Consider the following 25,395-nt stretch of genomic DNA (forward strand, 5'->3'; position numbering starts at 1 on the left):
ATGTTTACGGACTGGTCATGGGAAATAAAGCTAAGTGCTTTCCAAAAGAGAGATGTAATTAGAAAGTTGCCAATTGGGTGGGTTTCATACCACCTAATTAAAACCCTTGTGGGTTTGTGTGTGTGTCTTTAGAAGGGTAAGAGTTGAAGTCTGCAAGGAGTGTCTAGGACAAAGGCATGCCTTTTGCAGCTGCACTCCTCAAACTGCTTTCAAGTGGCATGAAGAATGTGAAATGGCTCCACGGTGACACTCAGGGCTGGGTTTCTGGTGAGTAACTAATGCTTAGAGCAAACAGATGCATGCACATGCACACACACACACCCCGCTCAGCAGCTTTGTTTTTACATGGGCAAAACTATTGGTGCTTTCCAAAGGATACATAAAGTTTATTGGCTATCAAGAAGGAAGGTTGTCTGGAATCCCCTACAACAAAGGAAGAACTGCTATCTGCTTGTTGTGAAGCACTAGAAACTGATTTTCTACAAACACCTGAAGGAATAGGCTGTGGATATAAGAAGCTGCCTGAGTCAGAGCCTTAGTCTATCTAACTCAGCATGGCCTGCACTGACTGTCAGCGGCTCACCAAGGTTTCAGACAGGGAGATTTTTCCAGCCCTACTTGGAGGTGCCAGGAATTGAACCTGGGAGCTTCTGCATGCAGAACAGATCCCCCTCCACTGAACTGCAGCCTCCTCTGTAGACTCGAGGACACTTCAGCAATTGGCACATTTACTGTTTACAGTACAGACACTTTATAGTCAAAAGAGCCCATAGCATTTTGCTGCTTCAGAAAATGGACAATATAGTGTCCCTTCGATTTTATAGAAGCCGACCTGGGCTGGCAGTTGAATCTGACTAGAGTTGCCATATTCCCCAAAGTGAAATTTCAGACAAAGTTGTTGAGCATTTTGGGGAACATCTCCCCCCACCCACCCAAAAAAGTGTTTTTTACAGCATTTGTCTTTTTTTTAAAAAAACTGCTCTAGTTCCCATATATCCAGGTTTTCCAAGACATTTTGCTGATTGGGCGAAAATCTGCCCAGATGCCATTTTGACCCTCCAATTCCTGGACGTATCCAGGAAAACCCAGACGTTTATCCGGCCTGTCAACACTGGCGAACCGGACAGCATCCTCCACTGCACCAGAGGGAAGGAGGGAATGCTGGGCAGGCTGAGTAGTACTCACAGATCTATCCTTCAACAAGAGGCATAGGCAAACTCGGCCCTCCAGATGTTTTGGGACTACAACTCCCATCATCCCTGACCACTGGTCCTGTTAGCTAGGGATGATGGGAGTTGTAGTCCCAAAACATCTGGAGGGCCAAGTTTGCCTATGCTTGTTCAACACTTCCACCCACTTCCCAGCATCTGCTGCCTCAGGCAGCTGTCTCCCTCTGTCCAATAACAGGGCCAGCCCTTGAAGAGACAGAAAAAAATGCATGGGAAGGCAACCTGACACAATAATAGAAACATTCTCTTTAAGAATACAATTCAAGCACTAGAAATACCAGTAATAGTCATTATTTGAACACGTGTGAAGCAAATTGGGCCCAACCATACATAATAAGCAATTACCTGCCAGAATTTAAATTTCTTAGCATCCCCCTCCCCTCAGCAGTATGTATGATTATACAAAAGACACAAGAGTAAATAAGACGAGTTTCCTCTGTGTAGTCTTGCTGATTTCCAGCAATATTATACACCCTTTCAATTATAATTCTCTTCTATTGAGAGGGTATAATTTAAGTAAGCTTCCCATTCCACAATAAGGCTTTTCATTCAGCTGAGTTATTAATAGGGTTTTTAAAAAATACATCATACACTGAGAAAATGGATGGTCAATCACTGTTCCCCTTCCCTTATGACTCTAATCGAGTTGTGCTTTCTACTCTAACAACTGGTGCTCATTATCTCCAAAGCTATTCTAGGGTAAGCGGCACTTAAAATCCATGGATTCAGTTTCCCTTCTTTGCAACAATGAAACCTCAATCCGATCTGCCCAGCAGACTGTCCGGCATCTTGTTTTCTGTCTTGCTAGCTTTCAACCATCTACTATGATTGCCATCTCATCAGCAGAGCTTTAAATATTTCAGTGCAATGGCTGATTGTCCTGTCCTGACACTGTTGTACACTGCCCCATCAGCATCATCTATAGTAGTGAGAAGGGCTCCAAGATGCATCACAGAGCAGGGGGGAAAGGAGGTAACCACAAACCAGATGACTGGAAAGCAATATGGCAGGAGGAGCCACTGCTATCTTGTCTCCCACTGAATTGGGAGACTTAAAGGTGTCTGGGCCCCAAGCAGGGATGGGCTGATCTGTCAATTTCAGTTTCCCACAGTTTCTTATTTTCCCACTCTTAAGTTCGGTTCTCCACATTCCAACACCTGTTTGTGATTTATTTGTTTCTAAAAGCCTTTATGAAAATTCATCAGCATTTCAGCTCAAAATTATCCTAATATATATGTATATATTTGTCTAATATAGACATTTTTGCAAACCAATGTTTGCTAATATACTGCACTTCTGTATGCTATTTTCAATAATATGTACATTTCAATATGTGCATTTTTGACTGGAGAATAGCATCACAAATGCAAATGTATTTATTTTATTTATAAAAATATTTATATACTGCAGTTTTATTTTAAAAACTAACATGGTTTGCAACAGTTATCAACATACCCATACGCTAAAAGGCATACAACAATTAAAAGCACTAGCTGACTGTTAAAGCAATTATTTTACTTGTATGCATAAGCCTGGTGGCATAAAAAAGTTATCAGCAAACATTTAAAAGTTACATTAAGATGGCTGTGTTTTGGTTTGCACATTGTTGTTGGAAAGGGAGAATTAGATAGGTTCGCCTTTAAATGTGAACGGAATTGAATTTCTTCCTCATCCTTAGTTGCAAGGGCATAACTCTAGCATCTACCTGTTTGGGAGGCAAAATCATAATAGCAGTCAGCATTCCTATCTGGGAACAGGACACCTACCATTTTGGATTCTCAGTGGGCTGGAAATCTGATGCTGGCATGAACAGAAACACTTCAAGTTGACTTTGATGGAGAAGGCAAAATCCAAGTGGCCAAGATTTCTACTGAGGGACATCTGAGGGCATGTTAATACCGTTTCCGTTTTTTAAAATAGGCTCTCCAAATCAGTTGTGTGCCACAGATTCAATACAAAATAGTTTTCAAATACTTTTTTAAAGAGAGGTTGGTCAGGTAAGAGCAGCTCTAAGGAACTTATGAGGGCAAGCAATGTGGTGCCCTTCAGATGTTTAGAGCAGCAACTCCCATCAGCCCCGCACAGTGTGGACAATGGTCAGTGAGGATGGGAGTGGTGCTCAAAAACCTCTGGAGGGCACCACTTTGACTATCCCTGACATCAAGACACCAGGGCTCCTCCAGCATTGCATTTCTTACATGCTCAGTAGACTCTGCAAGGGAGATGTGTTAGCCCATGAAAGTTTGCTTAGGACACTTTGTTCATTTTGAGAAAAGTGCAAGTGATGGTGTCTTGGCAACCTAGCAAAGGTACAGTGTACAATTTTTTGTTGGGGGCAGGAAAGGAGTGAGTCTAATTTGGGGCAATGAACAATCTGTCCCAAATTAACTTTCGTCATAAGGGCTGGATAAAACACACAAGTTAAATAGAATCACATAGAACATATGATGAAGGAAATAAGATATGGTGAAGGGAATGTGATACAGAAGACTGGAGCCTGGATAGGGAAGGACAACGGCGGAATGGAGAGTTCAGAAAAGATTTTCCTTGATGCCTCATTTCCGAATCGCTTATGTAATCTTCAAAACCAGGAGTTAGAGGCTGGAAGCATGAGATTAGCATTGCTTCTCATGCAATGGCAGAAGTCTATTCATTATTGAAGCCCATAAATAAAGACACAGATCAGGTGTTGGATAAGAGTAGAGTATTATTATTATTATTATTATTAATTGTCCTCGTCATCCTGGCATTTTCGTATTTTGTTTTAATAATTTTTTAAAATAATAATAATAATCCTGGCATCAAGTATTTTGGGGTACCAATTTTGTCAGCAATTCTTCGCTCAGCATTCAGGCTGCTTCTGATACACCTGTGGACTTTAGGCGAGGCTTATCTAACAGCAGGGGTGCTGCTCCCAGAGAAGATGAAGCTCACATCACTACACTTTGGTAGGAGGCCTATCCATACTATGCTACATTTAACTTCTGTTAGCAGCTTTAGTTATCAGCAGTTGTTAGCAAACTTGAGTGAGTATTATTTGTTTATTTAATGTATGCTCAAGGCAGCATACACAGTCCTCTCCTAAATCAATTGCATAAATTGGTTGTTGAGACCCTTGTGTCAGACTCAATAAGACATTTTTGCCCGTCACATACCTAGACCATTTGACCTCACACTACATGTGTGTGCCTCAGTGGGATTTGACACAGAACCATGAGCTATCTTGGGCGCTGATGAGAGATGGCTGAAAGTGTTCTCCCTGCCTCCTTTCATAAGCACTTGGGTCTCACTTCTGCCCAAGCTTAGAAAACAGCATAAGGGAAATATGGTGGCAGTCTTCCTAAGTGTCCCCTTGCAGAGCTGGCCAACCCAGACTGGCAGTTGTGGCAGGAGAAGAGAAACGCCTTTCTTTTCCTGTCCTACTGTTCTGGAATTTAGAAATAATGAAATACACAATTCAAAACAAACACAATGCACAAAATAATAAAAATAATAATAGTAAGGGAAAACTAAATTAAAGGCAACTGTTGTAAGAGCAGCAGTCACCCAAATGCCAGTCAAAGATAAAACTAAACATTAAAGAATAGCAATAACTAAACATTAAAAGTATTTAAAACACTGACATGCAGATGTCTTCAACAGAGATCTTAAAAGAGGCAGAAGGAAGAAGCTTGACAAGTCTTCATTTGGAGGGCATGACATGGCTCTGGTGCCGGAACCACACAGTAGACCACATCTCTTATACCTTCCTACCTGTTCCCACATGGGAAAGAGAGCAGGACCCTGACATTGATCATAAAGCAGGTGGTTCCTATGTGCCTGAATTCAACTCCATAAACCCAGGAAAGAAGTTCTATAGGAGGGCAGAGAAACCTTTTCAGTCTGAGGACCACACTCCCTTTTGGGCAAGGGGCTGCATGCCAGTGGTGGGCTGGGTCAGGAGCAAAAGGAGGAAAAGCAACACATGTAAATTTCACCTTTGAACAGCAAGCTAATTTCTTCACACACCCTTCACTAGGCTCCATTCAAACAAGCAAGATGCACTAGCAGAGTTCAAAGACACATTGCAACCAAGCGTAAGCACTCAAGGAGTGTGCAAAGCAGAGCAGGTGAGGAGTGTGGCCTGGGGAGAGAGGGTGTGGCTGGAGAGCAAGTGTGACATGGCATGAGACCCAAGGACCAGATAAGCCTGCAGGGCTGCATTTCCTCTCCCGCCCCAGCCTGAGGTCCCCGTCAATTTGGTATGGACTACAAGCACAAGATTATACAAGGTTCACGTAGGATTCAAGCGACAGAAGTTGTGGACTGAATCTCAGAATTTAGGGTAGCTGAGATAGCACAAAGGCTCCATGCGCAAGCTGATCCAAAGCGAAAATTGGGCGTAAGCATGTAATATGCTGACAGCACCAACTTGCCTCTTGCTACTGAGTCAGCTGGACAGATTTCTACAGTTTCCCATATCTTCTGGAATGTTTGCAAGCACTGTCATGAGGGCAGAAAACTCACAGAGCGCAACAGCTCAGTATCCTGTGTCATCAAAATGGGGCGCTCCTGGAGTGATAACTTCAGTAAACTGCAGCAAAACATGTTTCAGGAAGTTTTTAATTCTGCATACTAGGCCGCCACCAATATTAATGTAATATTTTCGTTTACCAGCAATTCGCTCAGCAATAAAAAAGATTAAGTCATGTGAAATATTTTCACATAGTTTACAGACCCAGTCATGCAACAACCACAGATCGGCAACCAATGGCCGTGTTTGTACATAACAATAAGCCAGACTTTTTGACATGTCATTGTTTATTGTGTAAGAGCATCATGCTGGTACTCGCTGCCCAATTTGCTCCTGCTTCACTCCTCCCCAGCAGGAGCATGATAAGCAAATCAGAAAGCTTCAGCTTCCTGTTATGTTTGAACCAGAAATCATGGTTTGTTGCTCCCCAACAAGCCATGGCTACAGGTTGGCCAGTGATCGTGGCTTGTTAGAGAGAAATAAACCACAAGCTCTGATTCAGACGTAGCACAAAGCTAAGGCTTCCTCGGTTATTTATCCTGCTCACATCAGAGGAGGTGAAGTGAGTGCACCAGCATGCTGCTCACTCTAGATAAATCACTGTAAGACAGAAAGTCCGGCTTACAATGTGCAAATGTAGCCAGAGTCAAGCATAGCCTTGGTGCAACCTCAACCCAAAAGAGCCAAGCAATCACACCAAACTACAGCTCTAGGTGATGGTCAATCAGAGTAGAAATATACACAAGGGAAGAGTACTGAAGCTGCTGGCCTTACTTCCCAGGGAATAGGGGTCTCATAAGAACTCTCAGCACACTTAACAAATCCAGGATTCTTTCGGGAAAGTCTTGACTGCTTTAAGAGGTATGATACTGCTTTAAATGCATAGCGTGTGGGTGGAGCCCGGAAGTCTGTTTTTATTGCCGTCTCTAATGAATATATAATTTCTGTAAACTACTTAGAATATTGTTTTTTATTAAGTGGTATGTTAATCTTGTTAAACAAATAAAAAAATATGTGGCATAGTGGTTAGTGTGTGAAACTGAACCTGGGAAGACCTGAGATCAAATTCCCACTCAGCCATGAAGGTCACTGGGTGAGCTGAGGCCCGTCGCTCTCCCTCAGTCTAATTGCAGCTCATGAAGTTGTGTAGATAAAAGGCAACACGGTGGAGAAATATGGGTGTTGCCTTGAGCAACTTGGAGTTAAGAGAGGATACAAATGTAATAAACAATTCTATCTATAATAAAGACTGGTTCTGACACCTTTGTCTGCAGGTGTGTATTAGGTTGCAGTCCTAAACTTACTTACCTGGAAGTATAGTTTTGTATTCTGAGTCTTCTTTAGGGAATCCTGAAATACTGTTGGCAGAGTAAACATGTTTGCATTCCAGTGAATGTGCTGTACTGCATGCTAGTCTCCTGTACCTAAGCCAGTGATTTGGTCTCTCTGGAAAATTTTGAATTGGGGGGGGGGATTGCAGGAAAATGCCCTATTCAAATCAGAGGTATGTGCCATAGAGTAATTTGCAATGTTTTTAGTAAGCAAATCTAAAAAAGTTGAAACTGTTAGACCTGCTTAATATTGCATCTGAAGTGGTCATCCGTTCATTGATATTAATGAGCTTATGAAACGGAATATTTTCTGTGGAAAAATAAAACGCCTGGAAATTTTCCCAAAGCGTTTTTCATTTTGGAATATTTTCTGCCCCACACCACTGACCTAAAAGCCATATGCTGTGTGAAACAGGCTTCATTAGCAAACATCATCTGATTTTGCCAAGTCCCCTGTGTCAGGTTTCACAGTGCTAGGACAGTCTGTTAATGTTTATCTGAAGAGAAAATGTTTTTGTTGACTTGTTGACTTTTCTCAATTGTGTACCCTTCTAGTGCCATTTTTCCACATACAGTACAGCCCTGAGATGTGGTCAGGCTTCTTACCAAGATGAAGCAACACACTGGGCCTGCTTAGGACCTCATAATAAGCAAGAAGAGGGGAGGAACCAATCAATAACACTAAAAAACAAAAGAAAAACCACAATGATCTGCCTGCTGTTTGAGTACGATGATTGGTATCCAGCAAGCATAAGGCACCCAAGAACATGTCATGTGGAGTACTACTAGGAGAAGCTCCCTCAATCTAAACTTCATTTTTCTAAACACTGAAATATCTACTGAGTTTGAATCTACTTTAAAACATACTTCAAGACCCAAGATACACTTCATTGCAAGGAGGCTGTAATAGTAGTGTTTTTATTGCTTTCTCTTCTCCTTCCACACTTATTCAGTTTGGAAAGTCCATGGGACGCGGGTGGCGCTGTGGGTTAAACCACAGAGCCTAGGACTTGCCGATCAGAAGGTTGGCGGTTCAAATCCCTGCGATGGGGTGAGCTCCCGTTGCTCGGTCCCTGCTCCTGCCAACCTAGCAGTTTGAAAGCATGTCAAAGTGCAAGTAGATAAATAGGTACCGCTCCGGCAGGAAGGTAAATGGAGTTTCCGTGCGCTGCTCTGGTTCGCCAGAAGCGGCTTAGTCATGCTGGCCACATGACCAGGAAGCTGTATGCCAGCTCCCTCGGCCAATAAAGTGAGATGAGCACTGCAACCCCAGAGTCGGTCACAACTGGACCTAATGGTCAGGGGTCCCTTTACCTTTACCTTTAAGTACCTCACCCTTCAGATTGTCCAAATTACCTGTGCTCTTGATTCTCCACCAATTTCCCTCCTTCATGGGGACCTCAGTGTTAAATAAGCCCCCCAACAAAACATGTGTTTCAAAAGGGTGGGAATAGTGCAGAGCGTTGAGTTTTACAGTATCCCAGATTCGTTGTCCTAGAAGGTTCCTCTCCTTACATTCTGTTTCATAGTGCTCTGTCCATTCTTGGGCCAGAAACCCTAGTCTGAGCTCAATGGACCAGTGGTCTGATTCCATCAAAGGCACCTTTCTGTATACAGGAACAGGAAGCATGTTCCATAATTACAACACATGTTTACTCAGCAGTAAGTCCCACTGTGTTCATTGGTGTTTACTCCATTGTAAATCCATTTAGGATTGTAACCTATGGGTAAATGAAGAGATACAGGAGACAATCCATGATTGCTTTCCTATCCTGTTTGGAAAGAGAGCTGCTCTGAGCCTATCCCTTAAGTGTACTTGACAAGCAGGAGGGAGAATTGTCAGAGTTCTGCCAGTAGGATTTCCCCTCCAAAGCTTGCAGCAACATGTCCTTCCTCTTGCATCCAAGTTCAGGAAGGGCCGGGCTTTTGAGTCCCGTAATAACTTGACCTGAGTAAAAACAAGCCTCAAGCCTGACGGAGGCACAAGTTGAAAGGTTTATGAAGGTGCATTATGGGACGGGAAATATGAATGTGGAAAAAATGCTTTTGAACTGCAGAGCTTTTTTAAAAAATTAAGCAAGCCTTGATCGTATAGTGGTTAGTACTCTGCGTTGTGAACTGCAGAGCTAAGGGGTTTGGCTGTGCTCAGAAAGCAGAGGTACATGGAAGAGTTTTGTGAAAATTAAATGTTGCACATTTTGCAAACAGCATTTCTCATGGGACTCAGCAAATCTTTCACTGGTTCAGCCAGAAAGGAGACAGGCAGGCAGGAGTCTTCTTCTGTGTTTCCAGAGAAAGGAACTTCCCTATCAAGCATGTGTTGAATAAAGACACACCAGCCAGGGCATGCCGTTAATGAATGAGTGATGCCCACTGTGGTGTTTGCTAAGCAAAAAAAAGGGAGTGTAAAACAGCAGAAAGTCCATCAGTGCTTTAATATGTACAAAACAAAGAGAGGCAATCCCAAAGATGTTTTGAGCACAAACAACTCTCCATACATTCCGGTCAACACTATACAATTCATACCACTTGCTCTCACTTTCATTAAGAGTTGTTTGCAGACTTTCGTTCTTGTTTTGAGAAAGGCTTTCAGCCTTTGTTTGTTTGTTTGTTTGTTTGTTTGTTTGTCACGGTGATCAATGTCCGGCCTGCAGACAACACCGTGAACTACCTTACCACAAAAAGATTGCAAATGCCAGTTTCATATCACAATGCAAAGATTGTTCCCTCCCCCCCATACATCATACATGCTTCTCATTACTTTACAATTCTTTTAGCAGCCCCTTGCTTGAAATTACATTGTGTCAGACAATAAACAAAATATAAGTCCATACATATTTATATAAAGTGCTTTGAGTGCGTCCCCAACACACTTTTTTAAAAAGTGAGGCTAGGCCTAAAAGAACAAAACAAGTCCCTCCCCCCCTTCCCCAATGTTTTTCCCATCAAGACACTATTCTAGGAAACTTCTTATTAGAATTCTCAGGGTCTGATCCAAATGTATTTACTGGCTGCCGGCAGCATGAAAGACACCATGATTGGCCAGTAGCTATTTCAAGCAATTAAAATAATAATAATAATGGACAAACACATTCAAAGATATTGAAACAACAACAGTTCTGTGCTAACAGGAAGTCTCTGATATTAAGAGAGCCAAGGAAAATGGCTTCAACTTCCAAGAAGTTGACCTATCACTCAAAGCATCATTTCAGAGAGATGGAAGAACTTTCGCTTTGAATGTCACATGACATGAATCAAACCCAGGCAACTATCTTGGCCCCTTAGATATGCCTGCAGGAAGAGGGAAGAGGCAAAGAGGTCTGCCCTGACACCACACAAGGTTGTTAATGTAGAAAGGGGACAAGAACTCGTTGAAGGAAGACAAGGCATTCTCTGATGCCTGGGATTTCTAAACCACTGCTGCTTGAGTTTTGAAGTTGGCTTGTTTCAGCAAACCATAGCTAAGATTAACCAGTTTAGAATTGGGGCATAATGCTAAACTGCAGTAACTAGAAATGGATGTGAAATCTTCTCATCTCCTTCTCAGGGATGTGCCAGAGGAGGAGAGGTGCACAAACCGAAGGCAGCTCATTCCCATCATCATAAACCATGGTTTACTGTGATTTATAAATTTATCTGTGGTGAACTCATGTCCTTAAAAGTGCTGGGGGTGGGTTTCAATATTGCAAACATAAGAAATATATATATAGTATTATGTTTTACTCGTTGCAATTTCCCTGATGTTTACAGCGGGGGTAGGGGTGGGGGAGGGAATCTCTAGTTGTTCTGGGGAGCTTAAAATAGCACTCTGTTCCCAAAAGATTGGGAAGGCCTTCACTTCAGCTACCCAGATGCTAAGTGGAGGAATTAGAATAATAATGAGCAGATAGGCAGACAAACAGGAAATGAAAATGTGCCACTGCCTTGTAGAGAGGCAGCAGATTGCATTATATCCTCTGCTGTGTCAGTCTTGGGCACTTTCACATCCCCTTGTCAATCATGCCCTGAAAATAAAGTTGTGCATGGAATGGGGGAGGGTTGTACTCATGTAAAACATCAATAGTTGGATCATCTGCAAGTTTATTCTGTGTCCTGACAGGACCAAAGACCCTGACGACATAACTTGGCACTTGTCTTCCACCCACTGCAGACTTCCTACCCCCCTCTTTCTTGCACCTGTTGACTCATGCATCATATCAGGTTCCCATCTGACAGCCCTGGAGCTGACATAAAGGAAACTCAGAAGAAAAGGAAAGCAACATGTCAGAAAATCTAGCAAACCAGAAACCAGGGAAATCAAAACCAGGCTGAGCTGACTCAGCGTTTCTCCATAAAAAGGGATCCTATGCTCCAGCTCCCAGGAAGCTGGGTATAGGACTGGCAGCCTTAGAAAGTCTTCTATGGAACATCCAGCATTTTATAGAGAACTATCAATTAAGGAATTTCTATAGGCTGTTTCAAAAGTGTGTCTAAAAATACTGAATCCTTTGAAATACAATGAATCACAATCTTTGTTGCCATGAGCCAAATTAATTTGGAAAAAAACAATGCATACTTCCTTCTGTCTGGTCCCTTCCAACTCCACGATTCTATGAGTCTTCTCCTCTCCCAAGTACGTTAGAAATTAATGGGAGTTAGGCTTTGGTTGCCAGGTGAGGGAGCTCTGTGCCAATGGAAGAAACACAAATGGATTTTTAGGAAGCTGCCTTATATTGAGTCCGATTGGTCCATCTAGCTCAGCTCTGGCAAAGGCACTCCATGGTTTCAGACAGGATTCCTCACCAGCCCTACCTGGAGATGCTGGGACCTTCTGCAGATGCTGCCTTTCTCCATTATTTCATTTTGTTATTCTGTATTTCACTACATCTATGGGTTATGCACGACAGGTCACTGTGTCATATACTACAACCGAAAGAGGCTCACATCCAGAAGTTCACATGGAAGGTGGCCAATGTTTGCTGGCCCACTCATAATGTGTGTGTACACCACAGAGAGAGAGAGAGATACCCACTAAACTGAGTCGGACAGCCTCAGGGAGATGATTGTGCATCCCCAGCAACAGTTTCAGCCTTATTAGTAAAGCTCAGTTCAGATGTGAAAGCAAAAACATTAAGAATAATATTTCAAGAATTATCTCCTGCTTCTAGAATCCTAACAGTTTGGCATTTGTTGTCGTTGTTTGAGATGTTTTTATCTTTTTCGAATCAAAAAGTGACAAGAGTTGTACACCCTACTCAGATCAGGAAACAGGGTGAGTTTGATAGACACAGCAACAAGCTTTGTCACGACACACTTTCAGCTTTTGTTCAAAAGCAGCAGCACTGATTAGTTTTGCAGAAGAGCACAGAATGATTTATGGGCCCAGAACAGAAAAGGAAGGCAGTCTTTACAGAGAACCAAAAGGGGCAAGATGACTGAAGCTGCAAGGGGAAGTGGCTATACAGATCAGTGAACCTGAAATACAAATGGCCACATAAACCCTTTACTTCACCAAAACTCCTCCAGGGCAGGGATGAGGTAGAGCATCAAGCACACTGGGTACTAATTTGACAAATGAAGGAAGAATATAATAGGCCAGGTCAATCCCAGATCTATCCCAGAATTCATTGCCTGTGGGTTCTTGTGGGCTGTGTTTTAATCAAACAGAAAGAGTGGAATTAGTGAAAAGGGAGTGATTACTACCTTAATTATAGTTTTAATGGGTTAATGCCTTTAAAATCATTCCATAAACTTAACTAGTTAGTATGTGGGGGGGTTCCTAAATGAGAACAGCTTGCTAGCTACTTGTTGATCCAAAACCAGCAAAGCACTGCTCTGAGTAATAAATACCTTTACCTTCCTGTCATTGCTGGGCTAGAAGTCAGAGAAGGGCAAATGAAATCATTGGCACAGCAGGTGATTCATCTCCTCTGCCCTTAGAAATGAAATGCTGCTTTATACCCTAATGCAAACTAGGCTTAAACGTATTTCACTTCTAGCTCTCTTGCTGTCACTTTCTGGGTTATGGCAACGGCAGCAAAAAGTTTGGGTTAATGATTTTACAAGGTTTAATGCACACAGGTTCCATGTCATCTAAGCTGACGCCCAGTCCATTTGCCAAGACTCTAATAGGGAACAGTGAGCCCCAATGCAGGACACCAGCATATTTTTGCCTTGGGGAAATTATCATAAATGAACAGCGAGGGAGGACTGGTTTCACTGGAAAGCAACACCAGGTACTCCTTTCACAACTCCATAAGTATCTGGCATTTGAATAGTGCCGGCTAATGAAAATGAGATAAGATCAGGGTTGTGTGGGTAGAAAATAAATACAAATCTAAATTGAAGGGGAATTGAAAGGGTTTTTTGTGCTAATATCAACAAACATCTGACATTAGTGAGGATTTCAAAGGTAATGCTTGCTGCAGCGAAGAACATGTTCAGGAAACTTGGTCACTACTACGGACAATATTCTGAAAACAAAAGTAAACACTTGACTTTACAGATTCCTAAGCACTCTACAGCCAACCCTAACTTCTTGCCTTAAAACAGTCTTTAAAGCTATTGTTTTCCGACGAAAGGGTGAGCCATCAGTAGCACCAAATTCCTTCTTGCGTGTAGGGATTTCAGTTTTAGGAACAGCAGCTCAGTTCAATATTATTCCTACACCTGTGAGGTAGATGAGTTTGGTAACACTACATCACAAGAATAAACTCCTTTGTAGGCTAACCCCTGCATTGTCTTAACCCTTGGTGGAAGAAGGGGGCTCTAATATGCACATATACAAATCCACGGATGCCCATCCTTAAACATTTCCATAGACTGCTAAACTACAGGGAAGCTCCCACATTCTGGGTAAACCTTGGCTTGAGTGCGGCTGCCAGACAGCCACTACATTCTATTCTCTGCACTTTGCAATGACAACAATCACGACAAGAGGGAGTCCCCTGTGCTAGGCTCGGTCTCCTGGGAGTTAATGCTACCATGCAAGACAGTACCTTTACAGTGCAAAAACTCTTCCCCAGCATGGGGGCTTCCTTCTTCGCACAGCAGTTCGCTAGCCTTCTCTTGTCCCATATGATAGCCATTGTGATCCCCATTGAAATCGTTTTTCCCATTGCTGTTGGAATATCCATTGACGTACATTTTCAGGGCAGACCTCCGGAAGCAAAGGATCTCCTGGAAAGCATACCTGAAGTCTGGGCTTCGGCAGTAGATCAAAGGGTTGAAGGCCGAATTGACATATCCCACCCAGTTCAAAAAGATGTACACAAATTTGGGGATGACATCCTCCGAAACGACATGCACAATGTTGACGATGAAGAACGGGAGCCAGCACAGCGTGAAGGTGCCCATGATAATGCCCAGGGTTTTGAGCGCTTTGTGTTCCCTCAAGCAAAACTTGGATGCCCTCCTGTGGATTCCCCTTCCAGCCTGCTGCTCCTGCTGTGAGCTTTGCTGGTGGAACCTCCCTTCGCATTTGCCTATCTTCTTCAGCTGCTTCTGGGCCACCTGGAAGACCCTGGCGTAGACAAAGACCATGACTACCAAGGGCAAGTAGAAGGAGATGATGGAAGAAGTGATGGCATACTCTTTGTTGGTGAAGAAGTCGCAGCAAGTCTCATCGTCATAGCACTCTTTGGCCTTGGAGTCCGTGGCTCTGTACCAGTGCATCTGGATGGGCAAGAAGGAGGTTAGGATAGAAATGACCCAAACCAACAGGATGACCATCCTGGCTTTATTCTTGGTCAGGAGGCTTTGGTACTTGAAGGGGGAGGTGATGGCGAAGTACCTGTCCACGGCAATGACGCACAGAGTCTCGATGCTGGCCGTCACGCACAGCACGTCGATGGCGGTCCAGAACTCGCACCAGAAGTTCCCGAACTTCCACGTGAGCTGGATGATGTGGCTGGCTCCGAAAGGGACCACCGCCAGCCCCATCAGCAGGTCCGCGCAAGCCAGCGACGTGATGAAATAGTTGGTGACCGTCTGCAGCCTCTGGAAGCGGGCGATGGCGGTGATCACCAGCACGTTGCCGAAGACGATGGCCAGCACTATCAGGGACATGAGGATGCCCATGCCCACCACCCAGCTCTCTTCCGAGCCGGTGGAGTTGCCCGCGCTCTGCCCGCTGCTGCTGCTGCTGCTGTTGGCGCCCAGCGTGGCTTGCAGGGCGCTGGCGGCGCTCACCGCTTCCATCGCGCTCGGCCCCTCCGGGAAAGCAGCCGCGTCCGAGCCCTTCTTGCGCGCCGCTCTTACTTGGAGCGCCTCTCGGCAGGTCCGCGCGCGGAGGGTCTGTCCGTCCCGCCGGGTGTGACCAAGGCTCCGAAGCGCCCGGCCGCTGACCCCTTTGCAGGCTCTCTGCTCTCAGTGGCCGCTACGGGCGCGCTGGAGAAGATCCAGGCTTGGCGAGCGCACGCGGAGCTTGGCGGGACCGGGAGCCGCATGCAGCCTGCCGCCGCGGAGGCATTTGTCTGCTCGGACCCTCCTCCCTTTCGTCACCTCCCGACTGCCTAGAACTTGCCCGGAGCCCGTTATGTTGAGAGTGTGGGGGAGTTATAGGAACTCCCAATTGTGACGTCGGGCACCTCCCAGCCAATAGGCGGGAGGGAGGGAGCCACACACAGAGACGGAGCGGCACAGTCGCGGCGCGGGCACCGACGGGCGGCAGCGGATCGCGGCGCCTTCCGATGAGCTGCCCCGCGGCCGCCGCTTGCAGGTGCACGCAGTGAAGGCTCCGCTTTGGTCCGCCGCCGCCGGCAAACTCCCCGGTCCCGCGATCTACCAGCTGATGCCGCTGGCTGCTGTGGCTGCCCCTCGTTTGGGGCGCCTTGTTCCCCAAGCAGCGTCGGCTCCCGAGAGCCGAGAGCTTTGGGAAGAGCAACAGGAGAAGGGCCCGGGTGCGGAATTGTGCGCCACGCCTGGTGGAAAGTGAGGCTCTTGGCGGGAAGGAGAGAGAAGATCCGGACGAGCCGACGAGCCTACTGTTGGGTGGCGGCGGAAGGGAGACTAGAGAGACACACTCCGATCTCTTTCTCTGCAGCGCGCACTGTCCTCAGCCACTCTGCTTTACAGCAACGCTGCCCACCGCTACCCGAATTCAGACCCCATACATACCCCTGCTTGGGAAACACACCCCTATTCCATAATGTTTGCAATCCGCAACAATACCCTTTTGCCATCCCTTCTAAACCCGATGGTCGGCTTGTCCCTAGTTCTTCCAACTCATCCCGTTTTCTTGTGTTCGCCTCTACTGAAATAATGGCCCTATTTTGACTACGGGAGAGTTCTGTGTTAGAGCGTTGCTTTGCACGCATGGAGTCCCAAGTTCATTCTGCAGCATCTCCAAGTAGGGCTTGGAGAGGACCTTTGTCTGGGATGCTAGCGAGCTACTGCTAGTCAGCATAGTAATAAAATAAAAAAATACTGAACTGGGTGGACCACTGATCTGACTCATTAACAGGCAATTTTCCTATGAGCTGAGGCAGGGCTTAAAATGTTACTCTACTACACATTCTGCTGGTTTACCAAAGCGAAGCATTGTTTGAGATTCCAGTCCTTCCCTTTGAATGGGGTGGGACTACCCAGATAGTAAACATTACTGAACGTGTTCCAGTTGCTGCTAAGGAATAAGAAGTGCAAGCAGATCCACTGTGAGTTTAAACCATTTTTAAAAGGGGGGAGAGGAAAGGAAACAATTAAGGTCACTTGGCTAATGGTTAAACAGTTAAGTTCAGTTGCTAATGCGAGTGGCTCTGTGGTCTAAACCACAGAGCCTAGGGCTTGCTGATCAGTGGTCGGCGGTTTGAATCCCCGCAATGGGGTGAGCTCCCGTTGCTCGGTCCCTGCTCCTGCCCACCTAGCAGTTTGAAAGCATGTCAAAGTGCAAGTAGATAAATAGGTACTGCTCTGGCAGGAAGGTAAACCGCATATCCGTGTGCTGCTCTGGTTCTCCAAAAGCAGCTTAGTCATGCTGGCTGTACGCCGGCTCCCTCAGCCAGTAAAGCAAGATGAGCGCTGCAACCCCAGAGTCGTCCGCAACTGGACCAAATGGTCAGTGGTCCCTTTACCTTTACCTTTTGCTAACAGAAGAGTCACAATGGCTCTGTGCCATTTCCAAGATTGGAGGCAGCATGCTTCTGAATACCAATTGCTAGGAAAGAACAGCGAAAAGGGACTATCCAAACTGCTGTAAAGGTACTTGTAATGTACAATCACCTCACAAAGCCCCAAATAATATCCACTCTGTTTTCGGCAGAGAGAGGTGCTGCTATAGTTCTCACAGTTACTCCATACGAAACTACTGCCTCAGGCAGCCGCAGCAGTGCTGCTATGCATGCTTTGCCGAGAGTAAACTTTACTGAACACAGTGGGAATTACTTCTGTGTGCTCTTAAAGAGGGAACATTTTCCAGCCTAGGAGGGTATGGCAGTGTCATACACTGGTCTATCTAGTCCACTATCATCTGCTATTTTGACTGGCAGCAGCTCTCCCAAGATCTCTCATGTGGAAAAGATCTTCCACATTCATAATAATGGAGATCCTGCAAAGCATGTTCTCTGCCCCTGTGTTATGGCTCCTCCCCAATCTCTGTTTTCCTTGGTTGTGTGTGTGTGAATGAAACTGTAGAGAAAACACTACAGGGGGTAGAAGGCCACCCAATGGCTGCATTCACACATTAATAAGCCAGGCTTTCTGGGTGAGAATGGTGTATTATGAATGAGTAGCAAGCTGGAGGATGCTGCCTGATCACTCCCACTTTACTCCTCCTTTGGCGTGAGCAGGATAAATAAGCCAGAAAGCCTTGACTTTCTCTTATGTCATGGTTTGTTGCTCACTAACAAGCCATGATCAATAGACCTGATGCCACTGTTTGTAGTTGGTTTGCTGGATGGTCGTTCCCCATGCCTAGCAGCAGTTGCCTGTATGCCTGCCATTGGAAGCAGAATGGTGAAGTAAATGGACTTTGATCTGGTTCAACAAGGCATGTCTAACATTAATGGCGTGGAACAAAAAGTCACCTGCTCTGCATTCCACTTTGCATTGCTGTTGCATAACAAATCGAAGTGGGATAATGTCTTAGCTGTAGACATGTAGAGTAACATAGCACCAGAAAGAATCTAGGGGGGCCCTTCATAATATGGAGCTGCAATTCCCCACAGCAAACAGACATAGTCCAGCTGGGAAATATGCCCCTCGCCCCCGTTCCAGTGCCAAGTAAGGGTCTCACCTGCAACACTGGTGATTATTTATATAATTAACCTGGGATGAAAGGTCAGGCGCCATTGCAACTTGGACTGAAACATGCAGAGGAAGGGGCAATATTTAGAAGCAAGAAGGAGGAACTCTCCTAAAATGATGACACATTCCTCAAACTTCTGCTTACTTTCAGTGATACTGCTGTGGCCCTAGAGAACCTTTCTGCCATATGTTAAGCATATCCCATTAACAGTAACATATGGATTTTATCATCATTTGGATAATGCTGTCTTTCACATTTTTAGGGTATATAGAAGGAAGGGTTTTCTTTTTAAAAATTCTTGAGAGAATAATGAGCAAGGAATCAAGTTTGGAAGTTATGTGATACATTTTAAGGATGTTGTTGTTCCATTGTGTTCTAGGGCTAAATTAAGTAATACAAGTAGAACCTGTTTGGCTGCCTCCACATTAAGAAGAGAGATAAATAATCATATCAAAAAGTAAATGAATAGTGTGGTATTTAACTAAATTTAACTCAGAGCAGACCCATTGAAATTAATGGACCTAACTTCATCATGTTCTTCCATTTTAGTGGGCCTACTCTGAGTATCACCCTCTCCTCTCCTCCCTCTGCTAGCCTGTATGCTCCTCTTTGTTGTCACTGCTGTATTTTGGTGTTGATATAAAGTAAATACAAGACTCATATTTTTAAAAAACAAAAACAAAATTCTCAGAAGGAAGTGACATTTGTACTTGGACTGAAATATGCAGAGGAAGTGGCGTTATTAAGAACCATGAAGGAAGAAATGTCCTAAAGTGAAGGTACATTACTTGAACTTTTTTGCTTGCTTTCTAACAGACCAGTTATGCAGCTAAGGGCCCAAATAACCTTTTTATCCAATTGTAAAGAGATTGTAAGGTTGGGCAAGAGGTGATTAATTGAACAGGGACTGCCTAATACCTTCCCTTCATTAGAGTGGCTGATTTCTCTCAATAGCTGGCCCACGGTGATTAGGAAATAGTTGGAGACTACTCTGAAAGGCTGAGCTGCTTTGGCAAAAGAGCATACTTGTCCTTCCACTCCGTAAGCTAAGGTTGATAATAATCTGTGTGAGAAGAGAAACTGCAGCTGGGTTGCCTTATTATTATTATTATTATTATTATTATTATTATTATTATTATTATTTATATACCGCCCTATACCCAGAGGTCTCAGGACGGTTCACAGAAAAGATCAACATAAGAACCACACTATATATAATCAAAATAAAAACAACAACCCAATCACACACACGCCACACACCTGCTGACTTCTAACTATAGATCACTATTATGACTCTCATTTTACATACCCATGAAAAAGCGGTTGTGTCCACTAGCCCAGAGACAGTTGAGTTTGGGCTCTGCAAGCATCTTACGATACTGGCTGTCCCTAAAAGAGATCTGATGTGGGAGCTGTGGATTGCAGCTGCCTAGTGGAGTGCTTCAGCTGCGAATCTCCACCTGTGCTCAACCAGCATATTTACAAATAAATGCAGACCAATAAGCTTCCAGCGACCTTCCAAAGGAAATGAAACCTGGGTAAGTGCTGCACCACTGGAACTTCTCATCACTGCAGAAATCCCACCCTAAAAGCTATAAAATCACAGGCATGTAAAAGCCCCCACCTCCCTTCCAAAAAACCCCATTTAGTCAAACCTCAAGCATATTATTATATACATACATATTGGTTGTTAGTGGCATGGACAGCACCTTGTGCTCTAGTTAGACACAGAGCTAGACTCGGTGATATACCCACTCAGAAAGGAGACTCCTGTGGAGGGCTGGGTGTGGAATTTGGGGTGTGGACCTCCAGTTTCATATATGTTGGCTATTTAGAACCCAGAGTTTTAAATCATGTGTGGAGCTTCCACAAATACAAAAGGCTCCCTACCTCAGAAGTTCACCCTCCAACTGATGGAGGGCAATGCAGGCAGCAACAGAGGGGGCAAAGCTTAGCACGTTCATCCCTGCTACTTGCATGAGTAGGTGTTGTGGGTATTGTTACAATGCCCAGAGAGGGCAACAGTCATCCTTCCCAGCTGCTATAATGTGAGTATTCTAGAATGTCACTATGTAGCCAATAGCAGAGAGAGAGAGAGAGAGAGAGAGAGAGAGAGAGAGAGAGAGAGAGCAGGCATTTTTTATTTTCATCCTCTTGTATCAGTTTGGGGCTTAGCACCATATCTAGTTAAGGATCTTAAGCTTCTTGAAGGATAATTAAGACTGAAGTTATCACAGCTATTTGCAGCAAATAATTAAACATAAAAGGAAATATATCCTGTCCTGGTAAGGTAGCACATTCTTCTGGGAAAATCTACTAGATGCTATTCCATTTCTCAACCCAGTTGGTATCATTGACTGTAAGAATGGTGACATCCAAAACCACCAAACACCCAATGTTGAACAATCATGTACTTTGTTGTCACTGCTGTCTAATAGCTGGAGTCTGTTATGTCATCACATGGGACAGCCAGGAACATGTCTTGCCACAGTCCCCTTAACTTCCTCTCCTCAGCTGATTAAGCAGTAGCAGTGAGCACATGCAAGTGGTTTTGCTGTAGCAAGTTTTGATAAGAGAGCAAAATGAATCTGTTCTACTCCCTAAAATTGCAGAATTGATCACAAATGTAACCATGGCATGTAAAGGGAGAAGTCCAGAGTACCACAGGTCTACTTCAGAAAGCTGCATCTTCATCATCCAGCACAGCAAGGAGGTGGTGTGTTTTCATCAACTGCTCACCTTGCCAGTTGGGCAGGTTGTTTCTGAAAGGTCTTAGATCTGCCGCTTCATGTGGACATTGTGATTCCACTCCAAACATGCTGGGTTCTTTACATGCTCTGTATCTGCAGTTGGGGACAGTCTTGTTTCTGGATACCAGTTGCTAGAAACTGCAGGAGTGGAGAGTGCTGTTGTGCTCAGATCCTGCTTGTGGACTTCCCATAAGCAGCTGGTTGGCTGCAGAGAACAGGTTATTGGTCTGTTCCATCAACCTTTTCTTACATTATTATCACAGATTTTGCTGCAGCAAAATCCAGCCATATCCCTATTCCAGTGGAGGCTGGTCTATTAGGGCGAATGGGACATTGCTCCACCTACCTCAGCCCAGCCCCCATCCACCTGCCTTATTACAACCAGTCCTTAGCTCAGGGTTGCTCTTGTAGAACTCAGCAGAGAGGATGGTGAGAAGCCTAGAATTTGTGGAATCCTCCTGTCCTTAGCTCTGGCTCCACATACTGTTGACCTCTTTGCCTTCCACTCTGCAATGTGCACCAACCACCACTGCCATGTTAATTCTCCAAGCCACAACTTTGGTCTGAAGTAGCCCACCAAGGGGAACTCTCTCCCTTGTATTTTGCCTGCCTCTGCAGTGCCTTATCTGATACCACTGTGGGAATATGTAGAATACATGCAATAGCACCTGGTGCAGGTGTAACACAGTAGATGTCTCTGAAGCAGGTAGCAAGACCCTCATGATAATCTTCTACAGTGATTAGAGTGTTGGACCTGGGAGACCAGGGTTCAAATCCCCACTCAGCCATGAAGCTCATTGAGTTATCTTGGGCCAGTCACTGTCTCTCAGCTGAACATACCTCACAGGGCTGTTGGGAGGATAAAATATAGTGAGAACTATGCACACTGCCTTAAATTCATTGGATGAAAAGATGGTATATAAAACCAAGAAATAAATGAAATAATAAAATCATAAGCCTGGAAATGTCACCAGTGCATCCATCCCTGTGCTATACATAGAAGTTTTCTCACTTCAAGCAAAAATGAGTTAGTAAGATATGACAAATGCAGGAAATTCAAACATGACCACAATTTAACTAGATACCTTTACTTATACATTGAAGAGAAACTAAATATACTGGCAACTTTTTTGTTTTTGCGAAAGGCACACTCCCCTAGCCACCATCACCACCACTCAATGTAATACTTCAATTTTTAAAAACCAGGTCCTATAAAACAGGTATTGCACAAGGTTTTGCAAGTCCAAAGGTGCAACTTCTGGCATGACTTTGTTTACACTCAGTCACAAGAGAACAAAATGGAGCAATACTAGTCTTCACATAAGATGGATTTCAGGAATCCAGGAATCCAGGCCTGCTGTCATTTGAAGAGAGAGACTGAAGCAGTGCTGTGTTGATTGTGTCTCTTTACTAATTAATGTTAGTTTGAACACTCTCAATAAAACACAGGGAGGTAGCTCTTTGCTTGCCTTTATCAAGCAACTACTTTGCTCATAATCATAGTGCCTACTGGTTTACAACAGCCTAAAGAATTGGAACAAGCCAGGACATTCATACAGTAGTCACATGTTTCAGGAAGTTATCTTGTGGTTTTTGGAGATTGTGCTCAGATGGTACTTTGTGTCCTTTGCCTGTTGTTTGTTGGGCTTCATTGCCTTGGCCACTCATCTGAAAATGCAAATTTGCTCCCATCAGGAGCCAGGGTGACTTGATGATTAATATTCTGGATCTTAAAAGGTAAAGGACCCCTGACAGTTAAGTCCAGTCACGAACGACTCTGGGGTTGTGGCGCTCATCTCACTTTACTGGCTGAGGGAGCTGACGTTTGTCTGCAGACAGTTTTTCCAGGTCATGTGGCCAGCCTGAATAAACCAGAGCAGCGCACAGAAATGCCATTTACCTTCCTGCCAGAGCAGTACCTATTTATCTACTTGCACTTTTTGGCATGCTTTCAAACTGCTAGGTTGGCAGGAGCAGGGACCGAGCAATGGGAGCTCACCCCGTTGTGGAGATTTGAACCACCGACCTTCCGATCAGTTTAGACCACAGCGCCACCCACGTCCCATATTCTGCATCTTGGTGCCTGGTTAAGTTCAAGTTTTTAAGCCTGGTCCCACAGAATAACCTTGTGGGGGGATCATTCTGATGGTGATCAAGTCAGTGGTCCCCTCACAGTGATCCCTCTGCATGCAAAAGGTCTGGCTCTGACATCACCTGTTGTATGTATATATGCATGTATTACATTTGTATCCCACCATTCCTCTGAGGAGCTCATAGTTCTCCCTCTTTCCATTTTATTCTCTCAACAACCCTGTAAGACAGGTTAGGTTGAGAGACAGTGAGTGGCTCGAGGTCACCCAGTGAGCTTCATGGCTGAGTGGAAGTTAGAATGCAGGTTAGTCCAACCCATAGCTGTCAACATTTCCCTTTTTTTAAGGGAAATTCCCTTATTCCGAATAGGATTCCTCACAAGAAAAGGGAAAAGTTGACAGCTATGATCCAACCTGCCTGCCACTCTGCCACACTGGCTTTGGTAGTTCTTTATTGTTACCTGCAAATCTCTCAAAGTTCACTGTGTTTATTCTTTTGAAAGAACGTTCTCATTAACAAAGCTGCTTAGGGCTCCACATTGCACACATCCACTACTTTGGACGTTCCCAAACTCATGGTGGGTTGGGCACAGCTGACCGAAGATCCTGGTCCTGCTGTCCTCAGGACTTAAATTAGCTTCCTCATTGATTTCACTGAAAGTTCTGCAAAAAGGGAGTGCTATTTTAAGTAGTCGTACATGTGACACATACAAACAATACACAACAGCTTGATGAGAGCCAGTCGAGCTTTCTGAGCATTCCTGTGTAGTGGCTGAAAAAGTGTCAAATGCTTTTGGGTGTTGTTAAGGATTTGAAAGGAAGATTGGGAAAGGGATCTGGATTTTGCATAGCTCCCCCCCTACACACACACTCTCTCACACACCCGTTCACTCACCCTAACTACGATAAGAGTGCATACAACTCAATGCTGAAAATGATGCTCTTGAGCAGGCAAGTATCACAGCACGATCACCAGCTTTTACTCAGAAATATGCCTGTCTTTGTGTTCCAGTGCTGGTTACCAACCCACCCCATCCCAGTTCACAGAGGTCAGGGTTTGGTTTGGTTTGTTGAGGGGCTGGTAGAAGCAGATATAGTACAGTGATAGGGATGGACAAATCTGCTCATTTCAGTTTCTCTCAGCTAAGGCCTAGTACAGGACAGGGATGGGTGAAGAGGTCAGTTTTGGTTTCTCTTGTTTCTCATATTTCCAGTCAAGCACAACGGTTCATGTTTCTACACCACTTTTAAAAAAGAAGCCCTGGTGAGAGTTGGTCAGCATTTTAATGCAATTTTTTCCTATATGCATTTTTAGATGCATTTTTGCCTAATATACATATTTTTGCAAGCAGTTTCCCCTAAGATAATGCATTTTTGTATGTTATTTTCAGTAATATTTTTATTCTCACTTACGAACACATTACTTGGCTAGAGAACTGCATCCCAAACTTTGGAAAAGTACAAATTGTGAAGGATGGCCCTGTTTTGGTTTGCAAATTTGGTAGGTTTACCTTTAAATGTGAACTAAGTCAAACATCTCCCCCACCACCTTGGACCTGAAGGAATCTGCAGCTGAATTGAAATGGCCAACTGTTTTCAAGTGCAAGGAGTTTGTGTGTTTGTTGTTTTTCAGGCCCCTCACCACTGAAGTTCCTTAGCAACATGACCAGTTTGTAAAACCAGATGAATGATCTCAAAGCAATATAGGAAGTTGCAGTAGCAGTGTAGGCACTGGGTAGGCCACAGTATCATATCTGCTTTCACAAGTCACATTATAAAGGCATATATGAACAAATCAGAAACTATTAAAATGAGAGAACAAGGGAGAATTATACTAAGAGGTTTAGAATGCTATATGTTTGACAATAAGGTTTGGTATGTTTGCATAGCAAAAAGATTTAACAGGATACAATCATTTTGACAGATTTATAAGTCTACCAAAAAAAAAAAAGTTTTCCTTTCTTGCATGTCTCATGAAGTTATGGATTGGCATAGACCAGGGTGGGTGGGGTTGTTGCACAGGTCTTGGATTAATGAACCTTCTGATCTTTCTAGATCAGGCATAAGCAAACTCCGGCCCTTCAGATGTTTGGGACTACAATTCCCATCATCCCTAGCTAACAGGACCAATGGTCAGTGATGATGGTAATTGTAGTCCCAAACATCTGGAGGGCCAGAGTTTGCCTATGCCTGTTCTAGATGCTGAAACCTACTTACCCGGTATCACTCAGACTTCCTTATTTTCAAGAGCTGGTTTTTCA

The 25,395-nt window shown here is 44.2% G+C and overlaps 1 protein-coding gene across 1 annotated transcript in view; it reads right to left on the reverse strand.

The window, feature by feature from the left end:
* Nucleotides 1–15,575, reverse strand: part of ADRB2 (adrenoceptor beta 2) — a 58,898-nt gene extending 43,323 nt beyond the window's left edge. The window contains exon 1 of the mRNA XM_053376600.1: nucleotides 14,051–15,575. Within this exon, the coding sequence (XP_053232575.1) occupies nucleotides 14,051–15,251 (1,201 nt within the window). The 5' untranslated portion in view covers nucleotides 15,252–15,575. The remainder of the gene's footprint in view (nucleotides 1–14,050) is intronic.
* Nucleotides 15,576–25,395: the final 9,820 nt, after the last annotated feature.

This window comes from Podarcis raffonei, chromosome 2, assembly GCF_027172205.1.
Source record: "Podarcis raffonei isolate rPodRaf1 chromosome 2, rPodRaf1.pri, whole genome shotgun sequence".
NCBI lineage: Eukaryota > Metazoa > Chordata > Lepidosauria > Squamata > Lacertidae > Podarcis > Podarcis raffonei.